The 25,854-nt window shown below is 44.6% G+C and overlaps 1 protein-coding gene across 2 annotated transcripts in view; it reads right to left on the bottom strand.

The window, feature by feature from the left end:
• Positions 1-25,854, bottom strand: part of LOC140194887 (mitogen-activated protein kinase 4-like) — a 108,814-nt gene that overhangs the window by 69,072 nt on the left and 13,888 nt on the right. For both annotated transcript variants that reach the window (XM_072252194.1, XM_072252195.1), the window contains exons 2-3: positions 23,815-24,038; positions 10,022-10,887 (exon numbers count right to left, since the gene is read on the bottom strand). In XM_072252194.1, the coding sequence (XP_072108295.1) occupies positions 10,022-10,567 (546 nt within the window). In that variant the 5' untranslated portion in view covers positions 10,568-10,887; positions 23,815-24,038. The remainder of the gene's footprint in view (positions 1-10,021; positions 10,888-23,814; positions 24,039-25,854) is intronic.

Raw genomic sequence — 25,854 nt, 5'->3', positions numbered from 1 at the left:
GGCATTGTATTTATCACTATGCTACCATGCTGACATCAAAGGATCTGGGGTTGAGAGGCTAAACAGCTTTAAGTTCCTTGGCGCCCACATCACTGTGGACCTCATGTGGTCTGTACACACCAGCTGTGTGGTGAGAAAGATACAACAGCGCCTCTTTCACCTCAGATGGTTGAGGAAGTTTGGTATGGGCCCCCAAATCCTAAGAACTTTCTACAGGGGCACAATTGAGAGCATCCTGACTGGCTGCATCACTGCCTGGTATGGGAACTGTACTTCCCTTGATCGCAGGATTCTGCAGAGAGTGGTGTGGACAGCCCAGCGCATCTGTAGATGTGAACTTCCCATGATTCAGGACATTTACAAAGACAGGTGTGAAAAAAGGGCCCAAAGGATCATTAGGGACCTGAGTCACCCCAACCGCAATCTACTCCAGCTGCTACCATCCGGGAAATGGTACGTTGTGTTTTACAGGATTGCTTTTTTACTTATATGTATTTTGGGTACTTTTGATGTTTTTTTATTGTGTTATCTATGCTTATTGTGACATTCTAAATCTCCTCAATCTCCTCATGAAGAACAGCTGCTGGCGTGCCTTCGAATTGCATCAATATCTTGGGTCTGGGATAAATCTATAAAAGCCAGGACCAATGGTCTCCGGGACAGCTTCTTCCCCCAGGCCATCAGACTGATTAACTCACACTGATTTGAGAGTATTTCTATGTTACATTGACTGTTCTATTTGTTATAAATGACTATGATTGCACATTGCACACTTAGATGGAGAGATTTTTACTCCTCATGTATGTGAAGGATGTAAGAAATAAAGTCAATTCAATTCAATAAAATACAAGCAGACAATTAATTGTTAAACTGTAAAGAAAATAACAATTAAACCGTCTATTCTAAGAATTAAACACACAGGTCCAACAATCAAACCTTTCCCTCCTACATAACCCTCCATTTTTCTTTCATCCACGTGGCTATATGAGAGTTTCTTAAATGTCCACAATGCATCTGCCTCTACCACCACCCTGGCAGGGCATTCCACGCACCCACCACTCTCTGTGTAAAAACCTTACCACTGAAATCCTCCCTATACTTTCCTCCAGTCACCTTAAAATTACGACCCACCCAGCCAACACACATTTCATCCCTCTTCCCTCCGGGAGAAGGCTCAGGAGCTTGAAGACTCGTACGGCCAGATTTGGGAACAGCTTCTTTCCAACTGTGATAATGACTGCTGAACAGATCCTGACCCGGATCTGGGCCGTACCCTCCAAATATCCGGACCTGCCTCTCAGTTTCTTGCACTACCTTACTTTCCCTTTTCTATTTTCTATTTATGATTTATAATTTAAATTTTTACTATTTACTATCGATTTGTACTCCAGGGAGCGCGAAGTGCAGAATCAAATATCGCTGTGATGATTGTACGCTCTAGTATCAATTGTTTGGCGACAATAAAGTGAAGTATTATGTCCCAACATATTCATTATTTCTGCCCTGACAAAAAAAGGTCTCTGGCTATCCACTTGACCTATTCCACTCATTATTTTGTACACCTCTATAGTCATGAATCATTTGCCTTCACTCCAAAGAGAAAAGCACTAGCTCACTCAACCTGTCCTCATAAAATATGCTCTCTAGTCCAGTCAGCATCCTGGTAAATCTCCTCTGCACCCTCTCTAAAGCTTCCATATCCTTCCTACTATCATATTCTTGTGTAATTTATATTCTCTGTGTTGTCTGCACCTATGTGGCTGTGATGCTGCTGCAAACAAACCTTTCGTTGTACTTTTACCTCACTGAACTTCAGCATGTCAATGATAAACCCAACTTGACAATAGACTTTACTTGGACCATGCACTTGTTTACATCAATCACTCGCCGAAGATCTGCAAGGAAAATCTTTCACTGACTTCACGAAGAACACAACATAGCTCTGGGCTTGCACTTACTGGAGTTTAGAAGAATGAGAGGGGATCTCATTGAAACTTGTCGAATATTGACAGGCCTAAATAGAGTGGACATGGAGAGGATATTTCCTATAGTGGGAGAGTCTAGAACCAGAGGGCACAGCTCAGGAAAGAGGGGCATCAATTTAGAACAGAGATGAGGAAGAATTTCTTTCTCAGAAGGTGATGAATCTGTGGAATTCATTGCCACAGAAAGCTGTGGAGGCCAAGTTATCAAGTATTTTTAAGGCAGAGGTTGATTGGTTCTATATTTCTAGATTGGTTCTAGGGTGGGAAAGGTTATGGGGAGAAGGTGGGAAAATAGGGTGGAGGGGGATAATAAATCAGCCATGAATGAATACTGGAGCAGACTTGATGGGCCAAATGGCCTAATTCTGCTCCTCTGTCTTTTGGTCTTATATCTGAAGATCTATCCAAGACCCAAGATATTGATGCAATTAGAGGGCACGCCAGCTTCATGAGGAGATTGAGGAGATTTAGAATGTCACAATAAGCATAGATAACACAATAAAAAAAATCAAAAATACCCAAAATTAATATAAATAAAAAAGCAATCCTGTAAAACACAACACACAAGCAACGATTTTATACATAGACAGATTGTATTTACCTAAAGTAGCACCAGGCGATGTGTACCTTGTGGTGATTGGGGGTGCGGAGGGGTGGGTTAGTGGGTGGTGTTGAACTGCCTGAGATCTTGGGGGAAATAACTGTCTTTGAGTCTAGTGGTCCTGGAGTGGATGCTGTGTAGATTAGGAAGCTTAGAAAAGATTAAAGATCGAAGGTTAGCTTTATTTATCACATGCACAGTACAATGGAACATCAAGACATACAGTGAAATGCATTGTCTGTGTCGAGGCAGATCAGCGAGGATTGTGATGGGCACCCGCCAGTGTTGTCATGCATCTGACACCAATGTAGCATGCTTACAACTTCCTAACTCTAACACGTATGTCTTTGGAATATGGGAAGAAAGCTGAGTACTTGGAGGAAACCCCAGTGGTCATGGTGAGAATGTACAAACTCCTTACAGACAGTGGCAGAATTGAACCTGGTCACTGTCACTGTAATAGCATTATGCTAACCACTACATTATTATGTTACCCCAAAAGCTAGTGGAGCTAGTGGGCTGGTGCCACAGTAACGTATTGGTTCACACAAAGCTGTTACAGCTCAGGGGTATCAGAGTTCGAAGTTCAATTCCAATGTCATCTGTAAGGAGACCGTACGTTATCCCCTTGGAATGTGTGGGTTTTCTCTGGGTTCTCCGGTTTCCTCTCACGGTCCAAAGACGTATCTGGTTAGTAGGTTAATTGGTCATTGTAAACTGTCCAGTGATTACGCTAGGATTAAATTGGGGGTTGCTGTGTGCGATGGCTCACTGGGCCAGAAGGGCCTACTCTGTACTGTATCTCTAGATAAATTAAAATAAAATCCAGGTTTGCATTAATTTGCTTTGCCTTGGTATCTTTAGGTGGATGCTTTCCTGGTGTCATGGATTATTGATTACCTGACTGGCAGCCCACAGTACGTGTGCTTGCAACACTGTGTGTCAGACAGAGTGATCAGCAGCACTGGGGCTCCACAGGGGACTGTCTTGTCTCCCTTTCTCTTCACCATTTATACCTCGGACTTCACAGAGTCTGCATCAGAGTCTTGCCATCTTCAGAAGTTTTCTGATGACTCTGCCATAGTTGGATGCATCAGCAAGGGAGATGAGGCTGAGTACAGGGCTATGGCAGGAAACTTTGTCACATGGTGTGAGCAAAATTATCTGCAGCTTAATGTGAAAAAGACTAAGGAGCTGGTGGTGGACCTGAGGAGAGCTAAGGTACCGGTGACCCCTGTTTCCATCCAGGGGGTTAGTGTGGACATGGTGGAGGATTACAAATACTTGGGGATACGAATTGACAATAAATGGGACTGGTCAAAGAACACTGACGCTCTCTACAAGAAGGGTCAGAGCCGTCTCTATTTCCTGAGGAGACTGAGGTCCTTTAACATCTGCCGGACGATGCTGAGGATGTTCTACGAGTCTGTGGTGGCCAGTGCTATCATGTTTGCTGTTGTGTGCTGGGGCAGCAGGCTGAGGGTAGCAGACACCAACAGAATCAACAAACTCATTCGTAAGGCCAGTGATGTTGTGGGGATGGAACTGGACTCTCTGACAGTGGTGTCTGAAAAGAGGATACCGTCCAAGTTGCATGCCATCTTGAATAATGTCTCCCATCCACTACATAATGTACTGGGTGGGCACAGGAGTACATTCAGCCAGAGACTCATTCCACTGAGATGCAACACTGAGCGTCATAGGAAGTCATTCCTGCCTGTGGCCATCAAACTTTACAACTCCTCCTTTGGAGGGTCAGACACCCTGGTCCTGGACTTATTTCCTGGCATAATTTACATATTATTATTTAATTATTTATTGGTTTATATTGCTATACTTATACTCTGTTCTTGTTTGGTGCAACTGTAACAAAACCAAATTTCCCTCGGGATCATTAAAGTTTGACTATGACTATGACTATTTACATCTTCACACATGTTACAGAAATAGAAGTTGTTATGTCATTCAAAGTTGGTAATAGTCTCAAACATTAACTACACTGTTACTGTTACTGTGTTCTAAGGTTCTCAGCACATTTTTGTTAATGACTTAACAGAAAGGCTCTGCAATGGGTAGTCAAAACTGCCCAATACATTACCGGCACCAGCCTATCCACCATCAAGGACATATATAACCATAACCATATAACAATTACAGCACGGAAACAGGCCATCTTGGCCCTTCTAGTCCGTGCTGAACTCTTACTCTCACCTAGTCCCAGCAACCTGCACTCAGCTCATAACCCTCCATTCCTTTCCTGTCCATATATCGATCCAATTTAACTTTAAATGACGACATTGAACCTGCCTCAACCACTTCTACTGGAAGCTCGTTCCACACAGCTACCACTCTCTGAGTAAAGAAGTTGCCCCTCATGTTACCCCTGAACTTTTGCCCCTTAACTCTCAACCCATGTCCTCTTGTTTGAATCTTCCCCACTCTCAATGGAAAAAGCCTATCCATGTCAACTCCATCTATCCCCCTCATAATTTTAAATACCTCTATCAAGTCCCCCCTCAACCTTCTACGCTCCAAAGAATAAAGACCCAACTTGTTCAACCTTTCTCTGTAACTTAGGAGGTGAAACCCAGGCAACATTTTAGTAAACCTCCTCTGTACTCTCTCAATCTTATTGACATGTTTTCTGTAATTCAGTGACCAGAACTGCACACAATACTCCAAATTTGGCCTTACCAATGCCATATACAATTTCAACATTATATCCCAACTCCTATACTCAATGCTCTGGTTAATAAAGGCTAGCATACCAAAAGCTTTCTTCATCACCCTATCCACATGAGATTCCACCTTCAGGGAACTATGCACCATTATTCCTAGATCCCTCTGTTCTACAGAATTCAATAATATAATATAATATAATTCAATAGTTCCACTTAATATCAGAGAATGTATACAATGGACACCCTGAAATTCTTGTTCTTCACAGACATACAGAAACAGAAGAGTGCCCCAAAGAATGAGTGACAGTAAAAACATTAGAACCCCAAAGCCCCCCGTACTCCCCCCTCCCACGCACAAGGAGCAGCAAAGCATCAACCCTCTCCCTCCCCCACTTACTTCAGCAAAAACCATCAGCACCCTCCACCCACCAAGCAAGCAACAGCAAAGCCCCCAAGAAAGACCATGATCTGCAGTACAACAAAAACTAATCATTCACCCGACAATTCAACATGTCACAGGCTCTCTCTCTCTTCACAATAAAGGGACAGACAGGTGTCACCCTTTTATACTATAAAGGATTATAGATATATACAGAAAGGTGCTGGAAAAGGGCTAGTAACATCATGAGCCACCCTGCTCATGGACTGTTTGTCCAGTACCATCAGAGAGGAGGCTCCATAACATCCACGCCAGGACCACCAGACTCAAGAACAGTTACTTTTCCCATGCAGTAAGGCTGATCAAAACCTCCGCCCACTATCTCCACTACTACATAATTATTTCTCATCAGACAACTTATATACAACCTTGTGTCACTTAATGGATATACAATCAATCTATCCTATGTGTTGATATTTATTGTGTGTTTTTGTAATTATTATTGTTTTTCATCTTTTGTGTTTTTTGTGCTATTTTGGATCCAGAGTTACAATAATTTCATTCTCCTTTATACTTGTGTGCTGAAATGACATTAAACAATCCTGAATCTTGAACCTTAATGGTAAAAAAAACCTGTTACTTTATTGGCTAAGATTAAGAAAATATTGGAACTTGCAACTGACCTGTGTTATAATTTGAAGGAACTAGCGGACTAATAAAATTGCTCCCCTACCCCTGTTAGCACAGCCCCTCACCCCAACCAAAAGACTCGGAAACAGCAGATGGAGATCAGTCCAGACCAACGTGAGGTACCACAAAAACAGATTTCACAGCATATGTCAGTGACAATAAACCTGCTTCTGATTCCAAAAGGTCAAAATAAACTCCAGCATTTCTTCCAAGATTTCCAGTATCCGCAGAATCTCTTGCGTTGAAGGTAATGGATGGATAGAGTCGTAGAATACTACTGCACAGGCACAGAAACAGGCCCTAGTCTGTGCTGAACTAGTAATCTGCCTGGTGCCATCGAACTGAATGTTGAAATCGAACACACATCCACCACTTCTGCTGGCAGCTTGTTCCGCACACTCACCAGCTGGTGAATGACGAACTTACCCTCCTATGTTCCCTTTAAACATTTCACCTTTCACCCTTAACCCATGACCTCTAGTTCTAGTCTCACCCAACCTTGGTGGGAAAAGCCTGCTTGCACTTCCCCTATCCATACCCTTGATAATTTAGTACAGTACACCTCTATAAAATCTCGCCGCAATCTTCTTTGCTTGAGGGAATCAAGTCCTAACCTGTTCAACCCTTCCCTATAACTCAGGAGCGCAACTTTCAGCAACACCCTTGTAAATGTTGTCTGCACTCTTTTAACCCTATTGACATCTTTCTTGTTGGTAGGTGATCAGAACTACACACAATATGGCGGGGTTGAATTTACACCCATATCAGCCATCATCTCATTGAATTCTAGTTATCTCGAGAGGCCTCAGCAAATTAGCATAATCCACACGCAGAGGACATTGGCAGATTGGGGGAATGGGCAAAAAAGAGGCAGATGGAATACAGTGTGGGGAAGTGTATACAGTAGTTGAGGCGTCACTTAGCAGCAGTTTAAAACTTTGGTCTGGCCACATTTGGAGCTAGTGTCCTGGTGTAATCACAACGACTTGGTGCTGAACACACTCAAAATCATGGGGCTGCATGTCGACTTCAGGGGACTTGTGTCTCCTTTCCACCCACTCATCATCAGCATTCTACAGTTAGCGCTGTCTCAACACTCAGGGTCCTGGGCATTATTATCTCACAGGACCTCATGTGGGAGAACCATATTCCTTCATTAATGAAAAGGCTCAGCAGAAGATGCACTACTTGCAGCATTTGGTAAAATTCCAGCTTGCCCAGAACGCACTGGTGCCATCGTAGAGAGCATCCTTACATCAGCCATTACTGCCTGGTTTGGAGAAGCATCCTCCCACAGTGTACGAAAACAACAGCAAACTGTCAGGTCAGCAGAAAAGGTCATTGACTGCAGTCTCCCATCACTGCAGGACTAGTATGTGCCCAGGACAAAGACGCAGGAAGGAAAATCATTGCAGACACAATTCACTCAGCAAACTACCTTTTCCAAAAGTTCCCTTCTGGAAAGCACCACAGGCTTATTAAAACAAAAACTTCACACCATCATAAAAGTTTCTTCCCCCAGCCAGTTGATCTGATCAATCATTCTAGTTATCTGAAGAGCACTCTAAGTACTTAAACCACTTTTTGTAATGCTTTTTACATTGTAAATACATGCTGGTATTTATGTATTTATGCATATTTTATTCCATACCTGTACTTTAACCTCCAACTTTATTTTTGATATAACTGTTGAATTGTTGAAGAGATGTAGTCATAGATTCTTAGAGTACTACAGCACAGAAACAGGCCCTTTAGCCCATCTAGTCTGTGCTATACTATTAATCTGCCTAGTCTTACCGACCTGTAGCAGGACCATCATTCTCCAAACCCCTCCCATCAATGTACTTATCCAAACTTCTTTTAAATGCTGAAATCGAATCCACATCCGCCACTTCAGTTGGCCGCTTATCCCACACTCTCACCACCCTCTGAGTGAAAAAATTCCCCTTCATGTTCCCCTAAACATTCTCTCCTTTCACCCTTAACCATGACCTCTAGTTCTAGTCTCACACTCAACCTTAATGCAAAAACAAACAAGGGAAAATTTGCAGAGGCTGGAAATCCAAGCAACACACACAAAATGGTGGAAGAATTCAGCAGGCCCGGCAGCCTCTATGGAAAAGAGTAGAATCAATGTTTGAGGTCGAGACCCTTTGGCAAGTAGGATTGTTGCCTGGCCTGCTGAGTTCTCCAGCATTTTGTGTGTGTTGCTCAGTGGAAAAAGCCTGCTTCTATTTACCCTATTTATACCCCTCATTACTTTGATACCTTTATGAAAACTGAACTCCCTTCACTCCAGGGAGTGAAGCCCTAACCGCTTCATCCTTTCCCTATAACTCAGGTCCTCAATTCCCAGCAACATCCTTGTCAATTTTCTCTGCACCCTTTCAGTCTTACTGACATCTTCCTGTAGGTAGGTGACCAGAACTACACACAATACTCCAAAGTGGGTCTTATGGTTGTTTTACACAACTTCACCTGCTGTGCTCTGATATATGAAGGCCAACGTGCCAAAAGCTCTCTTTACAACTCTATCTACCTGTGATGCAACATTCAAGGAATTAAGAAATTTTGTATTCCCAGATCTGTTCTATCACACTTTTCAGTGCCCTACTGCTCATTGGTTTGTCTTCCCAAAGTGCAACATCTCAAATTGTCTAGTGTAGACTATGACTACTTTATCATTTCCTGTCTGTCACCTGGTGTATAAACACCCTGTGCGTAGCATCATGTTATGGACGTACAGTCAATCTATGTTTATTAGCTGTCTTATAAGAGACCATAAGATATAGGAACAGAATTAGACCATTTGACTCATTGAGTCAGCTCCACCATTTCATCATGGCTGATCCAATTTTCTTCTCTGCCCTTCTCCCGGTATCCCTTCATGCCCTGACCAATCCCCAATCTCCTACCTTCTCCCTGTCTCCCTTCATGCCCTAACCAATCCCCAATTTCCTGCCTTCTCCCCGTCTCCCTTCATGCCCTGACCAATCCCCAATTTCCTGCCTTCTCCCCGTATCCCTTCATGCCCTGACCAATCCCCAGTCTCCTGCCTTCTCCCCGTCTCCCTCCATGCCCTAACCAATCCCCAATTTCCTGCCTTCTCCCCGTATCCCTTCATGCCCTGACCAATCAGGAATCTTGTATACTGTACCTATACATAGAAGGAACAACTTCTTTCCCTCTGCCATTAAATTACTGAACGGACATTGAACTCATGACATTACCATGACATTACCTCATTACTTATTTAATTCTTTAATGAAAAAATATATTACTGTAAATTACAGTTGTTATTATGTATTACAATACAACAAATTTCACAACATGTCAGTGATATTAACCCTGATTCTGATTGGAATTGTGTGTGTGTATATACAAAATTAAATAAATTTAAAAAAAAAATATATATAGTGTTCTTAGTGTTATTATCTTATTGCGGAACCCCACCATATTGTGTGTAGTTCTGCAAGGGATCTGGGGTAACAATTTTTCCATTCTCCTTTACACTTGTGTATTAGAATTGACATTAAACAATCTTGAATATTGTAACTTGAATTAAACAATTTTGATTAAATTGCTTCTGCCAGTTGACTCTACTATCTGCTCAGTTTGGAGACAATTATATCACTGCCATTCCATCCTCATTCAACAAACAAATAAGTTTAAAACATGAACTTACTTTATGGGAGTAGTGTGGATCCACAATCCTCGCCAATCCAAAGTCCCCAATTTTCAACACCAGGTCTTCGGTATTGATGAAGATATTGGCCGGCTTTAGGTCTCGGTGCAGTATGTTGGCTGAGTGTATGTACTTAAGTCCTCGAAGCAGCTGGTATATGAAGAGCTTGGCGTGCTCCTCCGAAAGGGGTCCCTGTTCCAAGAGGCGAGCAAGGTCAGTGTCCATGTGTTCTTGGACAATATAAACCACACTCAACCGATAAATGTCTTGAGGTATATCGCTTCCCTTGGGACCCAGAACCTCAAAAACCTTTACAATGTTGTCATGATCCAATCGCCGGATAATCTTGATCTCCCGCAGAGCGTGCTTGAGGCTTCGGGCGTCACTAATAGTGATCTTTTTCACTGCGACTTTTCGGTAGCTTTGGCTGTCGATGGCTGCAAAGACCAGTCCATTGGCGCCATAACCCAGAGGCTGCAAGTCAATGTAGCGAGCACCTAGGTCAAATCCGTGGACATGGGTGACACAGACAAAATTCTCAGCCATTTCCCTAGTCACAGCAGACCTTGATGTTTATTTTCATCCAAAAAATTATTAGATTTTTTTTCCTCTCAATGATCAGTTAGGCAAACTATACAGTCCCCCGTCAAAGAGGGTTAACTTCTGGTCAGCATGGCTTCGGAGAACTTTCTAGGGATGTTGAGTGCCTGCTGGAATTCTCATGGTGGCTTGCAATAACAGAGCAGACACGTGCCTGTCTTCCTCAGCTCCGTAACTGCACCGAACAGCCCACTGAGAGATGCACTGCTGTTTATATCTGCGGTGTTACAGCAACAGCTGAACCTTAATCCAATCTGAGGCTCTTCCTGAAAGAGAAAAATAGTTCAATAGAAAATTTCCAAAGGCTTTCCATTATTGTACCTGAAATTTCTTCAATAACATCAAGCAGTTAAAATAATGGCCCAGGAATGGGAACATGTAGCAACATCTCACACTCTGTCTGGATAGCTTCCAAGCTGACAGCATGAAAATTTATTCCTACAACTTGCAGTAATTTCTCACGCCTCCTCCTTCTCTCTTTTCCATTCCCCATTCTGGTTTCCCTCTCTTCTGGTCACCTGCCTCTGGTTTCCCTCTTCCTTCCCTTCCTCCAGTCTCCTGTCGATCAGATTCCTTCTTCTTCGGCCCTTTCCTTCTTCCACTTATCACCTCCCAGCTTCTCACTTCATCCCTGCCCAGCACCCTCTCACTTTCCCCCTCATCTGGTCTCACCAACCTCTTGCCAGCTTAGACACCTTCCTCTCCTCCCTCCTTATTCTGGCTCCCCCCTTCCCGCTTCCTTTCCAGTCCTGATGAGGGGTACTACTACTACGTCGACTCAGGCCTAGGGTGCCGGCGTCGGGCACGTTGACGGACTCTCCACTTCTCCCTCTCCCTCATCAGTGTGTTCAGTTCATCTACATTAGCCGCGCCGCTGTCTTCTAGGAGCATGTTGACCATAGTCTTGGGAGGGCGCCCAGGGTTCATCCTCCCGTGCTTGGCTCCCATATGATGACTAGGCTGGCAGGTAGCTCGGGGTGGCGTAGACAGTGCTCCGCTAGTTGCAGTCTTCTCGCCTCAAATTTAGTGGTGAGTATCAGTAGGCTGTCATAGAGCTCGACGTTTGTCATGTGTTGTTGCCAACTCACGTCAAGAGCCATCCGGAGCATTTGTGTATAGCAACCATCTAGAGACTTCCGCATCGTCTTGGTGAGTGTCCACGTTTCACATCTGTATGTGAGAATGGACTCTATGACTGCTATGAAGATCCTCTTTTTAAGCCCTCTGGTCAGGTTCCATTTTGATGAGGGGTCTTAGATTGAAACACTGACTGTTTCTTCCACTCCACTGCCAGTTCCTTAAGGTTGTGATACCTGGGGGAGGTAGTGGGGATAAACCCCCACTATCTATTAAATGCTCCCAATGGCGTGCGTCTCAAATAGCCTCTGACAACCAAGCTCAGCTCCTGGCTTCACGTGTGGCTTAGCTCCTAAGCCCAATGGAACCTGGTAGGAGAAGGGGCACGGACGGGTTACTGGTGCCTCAAAAACCAGTCACTTCAGCAGATGGGACTCGTCAGCCATGGTTGGCAGCTCAGATCAGCGAAGGAAAACTCTGATCTCAAATCTCAGCTGCCTTGTGGCTGCACCCACTCATGGGGAGCATTCCAAGAGTAAACCCTGAGAAAGTATCTGGAGCTGGAGTCCCTAAGGCAGTCCTACGTTGAATTCAACACTGACTGGTAAATCCTGTGACACTGCTGGTGCCAAACTGTATCACTCCCTGCCACTCCTTTCGATTCATCAGCTGCATTGGAGAGGGGGAGGCTGCTGCATGGGGAACAGCTCGCTCTCCATGTCGTACTGCCCTGGTTTATGTACTGGCAGTGCTGCACCAACAATGTAGACAACTAGGACACAACATCCATGGTCGACTCGGACCAACGGAAGGCCTCAACAGATGCTACTTGACTGGTTGAGCTCCCCCAGCGTGTTGTGCTTGTTACTCGGGATTCCCAGCATCTTCAGAATCTCTTGTGTTCATGTAGTCCCCTTCCTTTGGGCCCTCTGGGTCCCAGTTCGACTGGAGTTTTGATCAGGATTTCTGACTGCGTTGTCAGTTTGCCTCAAGCTACTCGTCAAATTGAATTGCCGTTTTCTACATGCTGGCAGCAAGGAGGTTAATTAAGAAGGCACAGGAAGGAGAAGGCCATCCTGTCTCTTGTGCCTGTTCTATCCTTCAGTAGGTTTATGACCGCAGCTCCATTTTCCCACATTAATTCAACATTTCAGGAGCAGCTTCTACCCTTCCACTGTTAGATTTCTGAATGGTCCATGAACACTGTCTCACTATTCCTCATCTGCAATTTAATCATTTGTAAATCATAGTTTTCTTATGTCTTGCATTGTACAGCTGCCGCAAAACAAATTTTGCAACAAACACTCAGTGGCCAGTGAGTGTACGTTCATGGTCTTCTGCTGCTGCAGTCCATCCACTGCAAGGTTCCACCTGCTGTACGTTCAGAGATGTTCTTCCACACACCACTGTTGTAACGTGTGGTTATTTGAGTTACTGCCGCCCTCCTGGCAGCTTGATCCAGTCTGGCCATTCTCCTCTGACCTTCTCGTTATCAAGTCATTTACACCCACAGAACTGCTGCTCACTGGATGTTTTTTTTTGTTTCTTGCACCATTCTCTGTAAACTCTTGTGTGAGACTGTTGTGTGTGTAACTCCCAGGAGATCAGCAGTTTCTGAGATACTCAAACCACCCCGTCTGGCAACTACAATCCTTCCACGATCAAAGTCATTTAGATCACATTTCTTTCCTCATTCTGATGTTTGACCTGAACAACAACCAAACCTCTTGACCATGTCTGCATGCTTTTATGCATTGAGTTGCTGCCAGATGATTGGCTGATCAGATATTTTCAGGGGTACAGGTGTACCTAATAAAGTGGCCACTGAGCGTATGTCACTAATAAATCTGATTCTGATAAGCCATTTCCCTCAATTCACTTAATATTTAAAGCCTATCATTCTTGTTCTTGAATAAGCACAAGACTGCTCCGTTCCCACACCTCTTGAGTGGCAAATTCCAAAGGTTCACCGCCCTCTTTATGAAGTTATGTATTTCCATATCTGCACAAAATGGCCAACCTGTGATTTAGTGATTATCTCAACGTACTACAGAAAGCATCCTATCTGAATGCATAAAAAGGTTGTCATGGCAACTGCTCTGCCCATGACCACAGGAAACTGCAGAGATGAAGATAAAAGATAAGCATTAAAGAGAAAGAATAAAGATTAAAGACATGATTAGCGTTATTTGCCACGTGCATAGCGAAACATCGAAACATACAGTGAAATATGTTGCTTACATCAACGACCAATGCAGACTGAGGCTTGTGCTGGGGGCAGCCCACAAGTGTTGCCATGCTTCTGGCGCCAACATAGCACGCCCACAACTTACTAACCCTAACCCATATGTCTTTGGAATCTAGGAGGAAACTGGAGCACCTGGTGGAAAGCCAGGACACGGGGAGAACATACAATCTCCTTACAGACAGCAGCGACACTTGTGGGCTACCCCAGCACAATGCTCGCTGATTTGACACAAGACGACATGTTTCACTACATGTTTCAATGTTTTTGATGCCCATGTAACAAATGAAGCGAATCCTTTTATTTGCCCACGTACTACCTCAAAGGCCCTTTGTAATGAATGGACCTGTATGTATTTAGATTATGATAATGAAGACACGCAGTCCTCTTTTATTGTCATTTAGTAACGCATGTATTAAGAAACGATACAATATTTCCTCCAGTGTGATATCACAAAACACAGGGCAGACCAAGACTGAAAAAAACTAACAAAATCACATAATTATAACATATAGTTACAACAATGCAACAATACCATAACTTGATGAAGAAGTCCATGATCACATTTAAAAGTTCAAGGTGTCTCAAATGTCCCACATCTCACGCAGACAGAGAGAAAGAAGAAAAACTCTCCCTGCCATACCCGGCCACGGTCGGACTCTGAGTCATCTGAAAACTTCGAGCTCTGATCAGCTCTCCGACACCGAGTACTGAGCGCCATCACTATCCAAATGATTTGACCTCCTTCTCGGTCGCCAACAGCAGGCAAAACCGGGGATTTTGAGGCCTACCCTCTGAAAGATTCCTGACCGCGCAGTAACAACAGCAGCGAACGAGTGTTTTAGGAATTTTTCCAGATGTTTCTCTGTGCTTTCACGTCCATTTTCATCAAATCAGAATTGTCCACGGCCCCTAATTAACGGGTACGATATCATTTTTCATCAGAAGGCTGCGCACGCGCAGCGCGCTGCTTCTCTTCTCCTCCCGAATGGGTGCAGACCAACCTTTTCTCTGCACCTTGGTAAATGTGACAATAATAAACCAACAAGCCAAGTTAAACAGAATATAAACATTACAATACAGTACAGGTTTTTTGGCCCAAAATGTTGTGCCAACCTTTGAGCCTCCTCTGAGATCAATCTAACCCTTCCCTATTACATAGCCCTCTATGTTTCTATCATTCATGTAAAATAGAATGGAATGGAACAGAATAGAACCTTATTATCATTGCTCGAGACAACAAGATTGCGGGGCTACTCCAGCCTGTGTAAAACAGGTATTTACAATGCATGCAGTATGGCTTAATTAAAAACAAAAAATCCCATATTTACCTGCAACAGGTGACTGATAGTCCATGACACTCAAAGGTCATTGGCAAGCTGGAGTGTAGCATTATTCAGCTATAAATCAGCTCTTGGGAAGAAACTGTTCTTCAGTCTAACTCTCTTGGCTAAGATGTTTCTGTATCTCCTACCAGATGGCAGGAGATTGAACAGACGGTGTCTGGGACGGGCTGGGTCTTTAATGATGTTACGAACATGCCATATGCATCAAGAGTTGTAGATTGTCTCCTGGTTCATTAGTTGAGCCCCAGTGATGTGCTGAGCCGTCATAATCACCCATTGGAGTCCTTTGTGATCTGTACCTATCTAAGAGTCTCTTAAATGTACCTAATGTATCTCCCTCTACCACCACCCCAGCAGGGTGTTCCACGCACCCACCACTCTCTGTGTAAAAAACCTACCTCTGACATTCCACTATATCTTCCTCCAATCACCTTAAAATTATGTCCCTTGGCATTAACCATTTCTGCCCTGGGGGAGAAAAAATCTCTGGCTATCCATTTGATCTTGGCCTCTTATCATCTTGTACACTTCGATCAGTGACCTCTCATTCTCCTTTGCTCCGATAAGAGCCACTACCATTTCCCTTCTAAGTGTATGGTGCACTTACAAATAATATACAATACAATACTGTGCCAAAGCCTTAGGCACATATTTGTAGCTAGGGTGCCTAAGACTTTTGCACAGTACTGTAGTAATTTTATGTATTATTTCTCACAGGTGGATAGGGTAGGTGGACAGATGGAAAGCTTATGGGGTGTCAGCTTTCATAAGTCGAGGGATAGAGTTTAAGAGTCGCGATGTAATGATGCAGCTCTATAAAACTCTGGTTAGGCCACACTTGGAGTATTGTGTCCAGTTCTGGTCACCTCACTATAGGAAGGATGTGGAAGCATTGGAAAGGGTACAGAGGAGATTTACCAGTATGCTACCTGGTTTAGAGAGTATGCATTATGATCAGAGATTAAGGGAGCTAGGGCTTTACTCTTTGGAGAGAAGGAGGATGAAAGGAGACATGATAGAGGTGTACAAGATAATAAGAGGAATAGATAGAGTGGATAGCCAGCGCCTCTTCCCCAGGGCACCACTGCTCAATACAAGAGGACATGGCTTTAAGATAAGGGGTGGGAAGTACAAGGGGGATATTAGAGGAAGGTTTTTTACTCAGAGAGTGGTTGGTGCGTGGAATGCACTGCCTGAGTCAGTGGTGGAGGCAGATACACTAGTGAAGTTTAAGAGACTACTAGACAGGTATATGGAGGAATTTAAGGTGGGGGCTTATATGGGAGGCAGGATTTGAGGGTTGGCACAACATTGTGGGCCGAAGGGCCTGTACTGTGCTGTACTATTCTATGTTCTATGTTCTTTGTACTGCTGCTACAAAAATAAAAAAGCAAATTTTGTGACATATGTGAGTGATGATAAATCTGATTCTGATATGGGTCTCTATTGTGGACTGAGAGTGGAAAAGGGGGCAGGAAGAGGGGAGCCATAGTTGGGATAGGGGGAAGGGAGAGGGGAGGGAGCAGGAAACACCAGAGAGACATTCTGTAATGATCAATTAACCAATTGTTTGGAATCAAATGACCTTGCCTGGTATCTCAGGGCTGGGTGTGTCTGCACCCACGCCACCTCTGCTACCTGTCCCACACCCCTCTTGCACTCCACCCTGGTCCCCTCCTCACGCCTCCTTTTCTCCTTACCTGCCTATGGTCCCCCCTCCTCCTTTCCTTTCTCGTCTCCGATCAGATTCTGTCCTCTGCAACTCTTTACCTTTACCACCTGTCACCTTCGAAATTCTCACTTCAACCCACCTCCCCCCTTACCTGGTCTCACCTATCACCTGCCAGCTTGTACTCCTTCCCCTTCCCCCACCTTTTTATTCAGGCTTCTGCCCCCTTCCTTTCCAGTCCTGATGAAGGGTGTTGGTCTGAGACGTTTATTGGCCCCCCCCCCCCCCCACCACCCCGCCCATAGACACCGCCTGGCCCGCTGGGTTCTTCCAGTATTTTGTGTGTTGTTACGTCTGTAGCAGTTCAGACTACAGTGGTCCTGAACATTTTAGCCCCCAGATCATATCTATCACAACCATGGAGCCTGGGTGCTCTTGCAGGTGGGCAGCTGAAAGAGGACGGCTATCATGCAGGTGAGAATGATCGCATTCCAGCCAATTAGTGTTTCCTTGTAATCGTATTTAACTCTCGTCTCTTGTTTCAGTCTTGTCAAGTCTTGATTGAAGCTCAGCGATAATTACACTCTCTGCTATCCACGTTCCAGGAAAGAAGATTAGATAGGCGCTGTTAAAGGAGCGGTATTAGTTTAGTTCTAAGTTGTTGACTTCGAGCCGCAGTGACTGTGTTAGTTTTTAGTTAGTGGACCTGTTGGTCTTGTGATTATTATTTTCCTCTGTTCTGAACAGTTCTTATTAAAAACCCAGTGAGCTGCTCATTCTGGTTCTGTGCCTCTCCCTCTGCACTCGGGTGATCACTGAACTCCTGTCAATGCCAGACACCTGTGCACGCACCACATGATCTAGTTCGTGCCCCTCAGAGACAACACGGAGGCTGTGTACTCAGGCAGAAAGGTAATCAGCTCCTTCTGAGTGAGTGGAAAGTAATGTGCTGAAAGGGGCCTGTGGATTTGCCCAGGATGCGTCTTCCCTGTGGTTCCGGGACATCGGAAGCACCAGTGAGAGCTCCTAGTGGGGACAATGATTATCCTTCCCTCTATGCCAGTGTCCCACAAGTGCTGTCTAAGCATATGGCAAGATGCCACAGATCTGCTGAGCACACTATAGTTGTTTAGAAGATCCCAGTCTATTTGACCAGGAGCAAAACAACAAACTGCGGAAGGAACGTGGAACTTCAATCCACGGGGCTTTTCCACGATTTAAGATTCAATGTTCAATGTCATTGCCAGTGCACAAGTGTAAAGGAGAATGAAATAATTGTTACTCGGGATCTGTGCAGCACAAAAAAAGTACAATAAGATAAAGAACACAATAACAATAAAACAATAAAACACAATAAATATAAATAAATGAGTTGGCTTATATACATTGATTGTATGTCCATAAAGTGACGCTAGGCACAGGAGTGTCTGTACACAAGGTGATTGACAGGAAATGATAAAGTAGTGGTGGTTGGGGGTGTGGAGGGGTGGGTTAGTGGGCGAAGGTGTTGATCAGCCTCACTGCTTGGGGCAAGTAACTGTTTTTGAGTCTGGTGGTCCTGGTGTGGATGCCATGCAGCCTCCTCCCTGATGGGAGTGGGACAGACAGTCCGTGAGCAGGGTGGGTGGGATCCTTCGTGATATCACTGGCCCTTTTCTGGCACCTTATATGTCCTTGTTGGCAGGTAGGCTGGGGCTGGTGATGTGTCAGATAGTTTTCACTATCCACTGTAGAGCCTTCCTGTCCACCATAGAGCAGTTTCTGCACCATGCAGTGATGTAGCTTGTTAGGTAGCTTGTAGCTTTCTCGCTGATTGGAGTGCGACCCTGTTTAGACTCCTCCTTTTCTCTTTGGAGTGAAGCAGGCTGAGAGGTGACCTGATAGAGATGTACAAGGTGACAGAGTGGAGAGCCGGATATTTTTTGCCAGAGCGGAAAGGGCTAATACAAGGGGGCATAATTTTAAGATACATCACCAAGGCTGTGTACTCAGGCAGAAAGTTAATTATCTTCTTGGAGGAAAGTATAGGGGGATGATGTCAGAGGTAAATTTTCTTTAAACACAGAGTGGTGCATGTGTGGAATCCACTGCTGGAGTGGTAATTGAGGCAGATACATTAGGGACATTTAAGAGACTTAGGTGGATGATAGGAGGGAAGAGTTAGATTCATCTTAGAGCAGGTTAAGAGGTTGGTACCACATTGTGGGCCGAAGGGCCTATACGGTGCTATAACACTCTATGATCTTTGTTAGTCTCAGTGCTCCTGGTGCAAGTCATTTCCCGCTGCTGTCTGTAAGGAGTTTGTATGTTCACCCATGACCACCTCGGTTTCCTGCAGGTGCTCTGGTTTCCTCCCACTGTCCAAAGATGTACTCATTGGTAGGTTAATTAGTCACTAAATTGTCATGTGATTAGGCTAGGGTTAAATTAGGGGTGAGACCATAAGATTGTAAGAAATAGGAGCAGAATTAGGCCATTTGGCCCATCGAGCCTGCTCCACCATTTCATCATGGTTGATCCAATTTTCCCCCAGTTTCCTGCCATCTCCCCATATCCTTTCATGCCCTGACAAGTCAAGAATCTCTCAACCTCTGCCATAAATATACTTAAAGACTCGGCCTCAACATCTGCCTGTGGCAAAGAATTCCACAGATTCACCACTCTCTGGCTAAAGAAATTCCTCCTCATCTCCATTCTAAACGAATGCCCCTCTGTTATGAGGCTGTGTGCTCTGATCTGAGACTCTCCCACCATAGAAAACATCTTCTCTGCATCCAATCTATCAAGGCCTTCCACTATTCGATAGGTTTCAATTAGGTCACCCCTGAATTCAAGTGAATACAGGCCCAGAGCCATGAGATGCTCTTCATATGACGAGCCATTCAAACCTGGAATCATTTTTGTGAACCTCTTTTGAACCCTCTCCAGTTTCAGCACATCCTTCCTAAGATAAAGGGTCAAAAACTGCCTGCTGAGCAGCACAGCTCAAAGGGCCAGAAGGGCCTACTCTTCACTGTGTCTCAATAAAATAAAATAAATTAAAAAACAAACAATTCCAAGGATCGCTGAAGGACTAAGCGTCAAAGGTCCACCGAAATTGGTGGAGGTCTCATACAAATGTACTAATTGGATTAATGGTGACGGTTTGCGTGACCTCAAGTAGGACCTGGTGCGACACTGTAACATATTGGGGAGTTCTGGAGTTTGGAGTTCAGTTCTGGCGCTGTCTTTAAAGGGGCACCATATATCCTCCCCGCTGACTGCAAGGGTTTTCTCTGTATGCTCCAGTTTCCTCCCACAATCAAAAGACGTGCCAGGTAGGGTAATTTGGTCATATTTCAGGAAACGTGCTCACTCCGCTGCCCTTCTCCTACCTGTACACAGGCAGAGGCTAAAGAGCAAGGCTCCGGAGGTAAGGACAATGAAGAGGCGGTCTCAGAGTGGCTCTTTGAGTCAGTAGACTGGGCCATGTTCAAGGACTCCTCAGTGGATCTGTATGAATACACCATGGTTGTCACAGGCTTTATGAAAACAGAGTTGACGAGTAAAGCCCCACATAATCATTCAGAATCTTCCTCAACCAGAAGCCCTGGATGAACCATGAGATCCACAATCTGCTGAGGGCCAGATCAGAGGCATTCAGGTCTGGCGACCAAGTAAGACAGAAGCAGTCCAGATATGATCTCCGGAAAGTCATCTCATGGGTGAAGCGGCAATTCTGAACCAAACCTGAATCACTGAAGGATGCTGAACAGCTGTGACAGGGCTTGAATGCCATCACCTCTTAACAGGCAACATATATGACAACAGGGCTTCCCTTCCAGATGAGCTCAATGTCTTTTATGTTTCCCTTGACCATCAAAACATGGAGGTATCATCACAAGCTCCCACAGCTGTTGATGACCCTATGATTTCAGTTTCTGAGGCCAATGTGAGAGCATCCTTCGCGAGGGTGAACCCACGGAAAGCAACGGACCTGGCTGAGCACCAAAGACCTGTGCTGATCAACTGGCTGGACTGTTCACTGATATCCTTAACCTCTCACTTCAGCGGTCTGAGGACCCACCTGTTTCTAGCATGCTTGAATTATACATGCTAGACAAGAACATGGTGACCTGCCTCATTGACTATCACCCAGTTGCACTTACATCCATAGTGACGAAGTGTTTTGAGAGTTTGGTAATGAAACACATCAATTTCTCCTGAGAAGGGCCTACTTTGCACAGTATCTCTAAATAATTAAATAAATATCCCAGCACTGGCGAGAACCATCTATATGTAAATATACTCAGTGGCCACTTTATTACATATGCCTGTACTCCTGCTCATTAATGCAAATATCTAAACTATGGCAGCAACTCAATGCATAAAAGCTCACAGACATGGTCAAGAGGTTCAGTTGTTGTTCAGACCAAACATCAGAATTGGGAATAAATGTGATCTAAGTGACTCTGACCGTGGAATAGTTGCTGGTGCCAGATGGGGTGGTTTGAATATATCAGAAACTGCTGATCTCCTGGGATTTTCACACACAACAGTCTCTAGAGTTTACAGAGAATGGTGTGAAAAACAAAAAAAAAGGTGAGTGACAGTCCTGTGGGTGAAAACACCATGTTCATGAGAGAGGTCCGAGGAGAATGGCCAGACTGGTTCAAGTTGACAGGAAAGTGACAGTAACTCAAATAACCACACGTTACTACAGTGGTGCACAGAATCCTGCGACACAGTCGTGCATCAGCAGTGGGCTGAGCACACAGCCTTGGGAAGTGCCAGTGCTCAGTGTAATGGGACTAGAGACGTTGCTGCCCACACGGACTGACTGTGGTCTTTCTGTTAAGAAGTCTAGTACTCAGTTGCAGAGGGAGATGTTGCGGTCCTGTGAGGACAGTTTCCCCACAAGTTTCTGGGGTATGATGGTGCTAAACGCCAAACTGAAGTCTATCATCAGCAGACTGGCATACGAGACCCCATTTTCCAGCTGGGACAAGACAGAGTGCAGGGCAGAGGCTAAAGCATCGTCAGTGGATCGATTCGAGTGATAACCAAACTGGAGAGGGCCCAATGTAGCCGGTAGTAAGGTTTTAAGGTGCTCCGTGACCAGCTGCTCAAAGCATTTCATAATTTATGATGTTAATGCCACTTTATTGTACAGGTCACACCTTCCCCAGAAGACATCCCAATGATCCATAAATCTGAAACCCTGCTCCCTGAACCAGTTCCTCAGCCATGCATTCACCTGCCAAATGATACTATTCTTACCCTCACTGGCATGTGGCATAGGTAGTAATCCAGAGATTGGTACCTTGGGGGTCCTGCTTTTCAGCTTTCTACCTAGCTCGTGAAAGTCTCTCTTTAGGGTCTCCTCTCTTTAACCTTCCTATGTCATTGGTACCAATATATACCAACATGTCAGTCCACGGCCTCCTCTTGTGCTACAATGAGGCCACCCTCAGGGTGGAGGAGACACACCTTATATTCCGTCTGGGTAGCCTCCAACCTGATGGCACGACCATCACTCCTTCTGGTAAAAAATGTTTTCCTTCTCTTTTCCCTCTTCTTCTATTCCCCACTCTGACCTCTTACCTCTTCTCACCTGTCTACCACCTTTCCCTGGTGCCCCCCCCTTTCCTCTCTCCCATGGTCCACCCTCCTCTCACATCAGACTATTTCCTCTCCAGCCCTTTTCCTTTCCCACTCACCTGGCTTCGCCTATCAACTTCTAACGTCCGTCTTCTCCTCCCCCCACATTTTTATTCTGGCGTCTTCCCCCTTCCTTTTCAGTTCTGATGCAGGGTCTCGGCCTGAAACGTCAACTGTTCATTCCTGTCTATAGCTGCTGCCTGACCTGCTGAGTTCCTCCAGCACTTTTTGTGTGTTGCTTTGGATTTCCAGCATCTACAGAATGTCTTGTGTTTATATATTTCTGGGTCCATCAATCATTAAGGACCCTCACTTTCTGGTCCATGCCCTCTTCTCATTAAGGATAAGCTTTATTTGTCACATGTACAACAGAATGTGTCATTCACAACAAATCCAATCAGCGAGAGCCACCCACAATTGTCACCATGCTTCCAGCACCATCATAACATGTCCACAGCTCACTAACCCTAACTTGTACGCCTTTGGACTGTGGGAGGAAACCAGAGCACCCAGAGGAAACTCACCCGACTATGGGGAGAACGTACAAACTCCTCATAGACAGTGGTGGGAATTGCATTCCAATCACCTTTCACGTTGCCATGACTTTCAGTTGCTCTGAAAGGGAAATGAGGAGACAGCTCCTTCCTTATTTAGATGTAAGGACATAAAATACATTCCAGAATAGATGTTGTAAGAGAATTAATCTTATAGGTATAATCAGAGAGCTGCGTTCTGGGTGCAGGTCATCGGGACCGTGGTGTCCTGCTAGCGCAATGCCAACACAGCTCAGGGTGTTGAGTTTGCATTTCACTTCCAGCATCCTCTGCAAGAAGTCTGTACGTCCTTCCCGTAATCACTCCGGTTTCCTCCCACGGTCTAAAGACGTACCAGTTAGTAGGTTAACCGGTCATTGTAATCGTTCCGGTTTCCTCCCACAGTCTAAAGACGTACCAGTTAGTAGGTTAACCAGTCATTGTAAGTTGTTCTGTGATTAGGCCAGGGTTAAATAGATGGGTTACTAGGCGATGCAGCTCGTTGGGCCGGAAGGGCCTGTTCAGCACTCTATCTCTAAATAAATAAAGATTAATAGTGGGGCACGGGCTAGATGGTCACAGAGGCCTGCTTCTGTGCTGTAGTGTTCTGTGACTCTATAGTTAATATCTTGAATTAAACATAACCATATTTGACCTTCTAAGCTACAGCAGGCTCGTCGTACCTGGGTAAACTTTCTTTGGTGGGCTCGATCGCAGCCGACAACTTTCCACAGTCCCTGACCATGCAAGCTCTCCTCCACAGTAGTCAGCTGTCAATTGGCAGGGTTTGGTCCTCTTCCTTGCCTTTGCTTCTAAAGGCTTCTTGGATCCTTTAGCTTCCTACATCTTGTTGTTTCACTCCAAGTTGGCTATGGCTTAAAAAACAGTTGCAGCAGACTCATCTTCTCTATGAAAATACAACGTTTGAAGACAAATCAGAAATGAGGGCTGCTTCAAACATTAGACAAGCAATAAATGATTAGCTTTATTTGTCAAGTCATATCAAAACATGTACATCCCCCTTGGAAGAGGAATTTCTTTAGCTAGGGGTGGTGAATCTGTTGAATTCTTTGCCACAGACGGCTGTGGAGGCCAAGTCATTGGTATATTTAAAGCGGAGGCTGATAGGTTCTTGATTATTAAGGGCATCAATGGCTACAATAAGGCAGGAGAATAGGGCTGAAGGGGATAATAAATCAGCCTTGAAAGAATTGCAGAGCAGATTTGATGGGCTGAATGGCCTAATTCTGCCCCTGTATCTTATGGAAACATTGAAACATACAGTGAAAAACATTGTTTGCGTCAAATCAAATTAAATCAGTGAGGATTCGCTGGGAGAAGACCGTAAGTGTCGCCATGCTTCCAACACCAACATAGCATGCCTACAACTTATTAATCCTAACCCGTACATCAGTGGAACGAGATGGGTGTCCGGAGTACCCACAGGAAACCTGGGCAGTCACAGGGAGAATGTCAAACTCCTTTCAGATGCTGGTGGAAATTGAACCCTGATCTCTAATCACTGGTTGTTAGTACTGTAGATCATTATGCTAAGTTCTACATGATCAGAAAGCGTAATGGAAGTTGATGCATCAGTAATTTTCACAGGAAATTGTATATGTACTTCGTGGCCACTTTATTAGACACCTACAGTAAAGAAAAAAAAAATTGCCAGAGGAACTCAGCAGATGAGGCAGATCTGATTTATCCATCCATCTATCTCACATATATCGAAACATGCTGTGAAATACATCACTTGCATGAACAAATAACATACTCAAAGGTGTGTTGGGGTACTCTGAAAGTGTCACCAAATATTCCATGCCTACAATGTTCAGCACAATATTGTGCCACCCTTTGAACCTACTCCAAGATTAATCTAACCCTTCCCTCCCACGTAGCCCTCCATTTCTCTATCATCCATGTGCCTATCTAAGAGTCTCTTAAATATCCCTAATTTATCTGCCTCTACCACCACCTCCAGTAGAACGTTCCGTGCATTCACCACTGTCTGAATAAAAAACTTACCTCGGACACCCCCCCCCCCACCTATACTGTCCTCCAATTACCTTAAAATTAAGCCCTCTTGTATTAGCCATTTCTACCCAGTGAGAAGTCCCTGGCTTTCCACTCTGTCTATTCCTCTTATCTTATACACCTCTATCAAGTCACCTCTCATCCTCCTTTACTCTAAAGAGAAAAGTCCTAGCTTGCTCAACCTATCCATAAAATACACGCTCCCTAATCCAGTCAGCATCCTGGTAAATCTCCTCTGGACCCCCTCTACAGCTTCCACATCCTTCCTACAATAAGGTGATTAGAACTGAACACAATATTCCAAGTGTGGTAAAACAGCATTTTTTCCTGGGAATCACAAGGCTATCAGTTTTATAGGCTTTGGCCTTTCTGATAATACCTGTAACATGTTGTGTTCTCTACGGCCCGGCGATGTGTTTAGATAACAGCATATCTGGGACACTTTGCAGTCTAGGTGTGTTATCACAGGTGGGTGAGGTTGCCACACGTGTGGTGCCATATAGGCACAACATTTTACAGTGCCAGCAGTAAGACTAGGGATCAACTCCTGCTGCTCTCTGCAAGGTATCTGTACGTTCTCCCCACGACTGCGCACATTTCCTCCTGGGGGTCCAGTTTCCCCGCACCCCCATACATTCCAAAAATGTACGGGTTGGGGCTAGTAAGTTGTGGGCAATTGCAGGTTG

Source organism: Mobula birostris, chromosome 3 (genome assembly GCF_030028105.1).
Source record: "Mobula birostris isolate sMobBir1 chromosome 3, sMobBir1.hap1, whole genome shotgun sequence".
Lineage (NCBI taxonomy): Eukaryota > Metazoa > Chordata > Chondrichthyes > Myliobatiformes > Myliobatidae > Mobula > Mobula birostris.
Note: the sequence above shows the minus strand (reverse complement) of the source record. Positions and strands in the feature narration are given on the sequence as shown.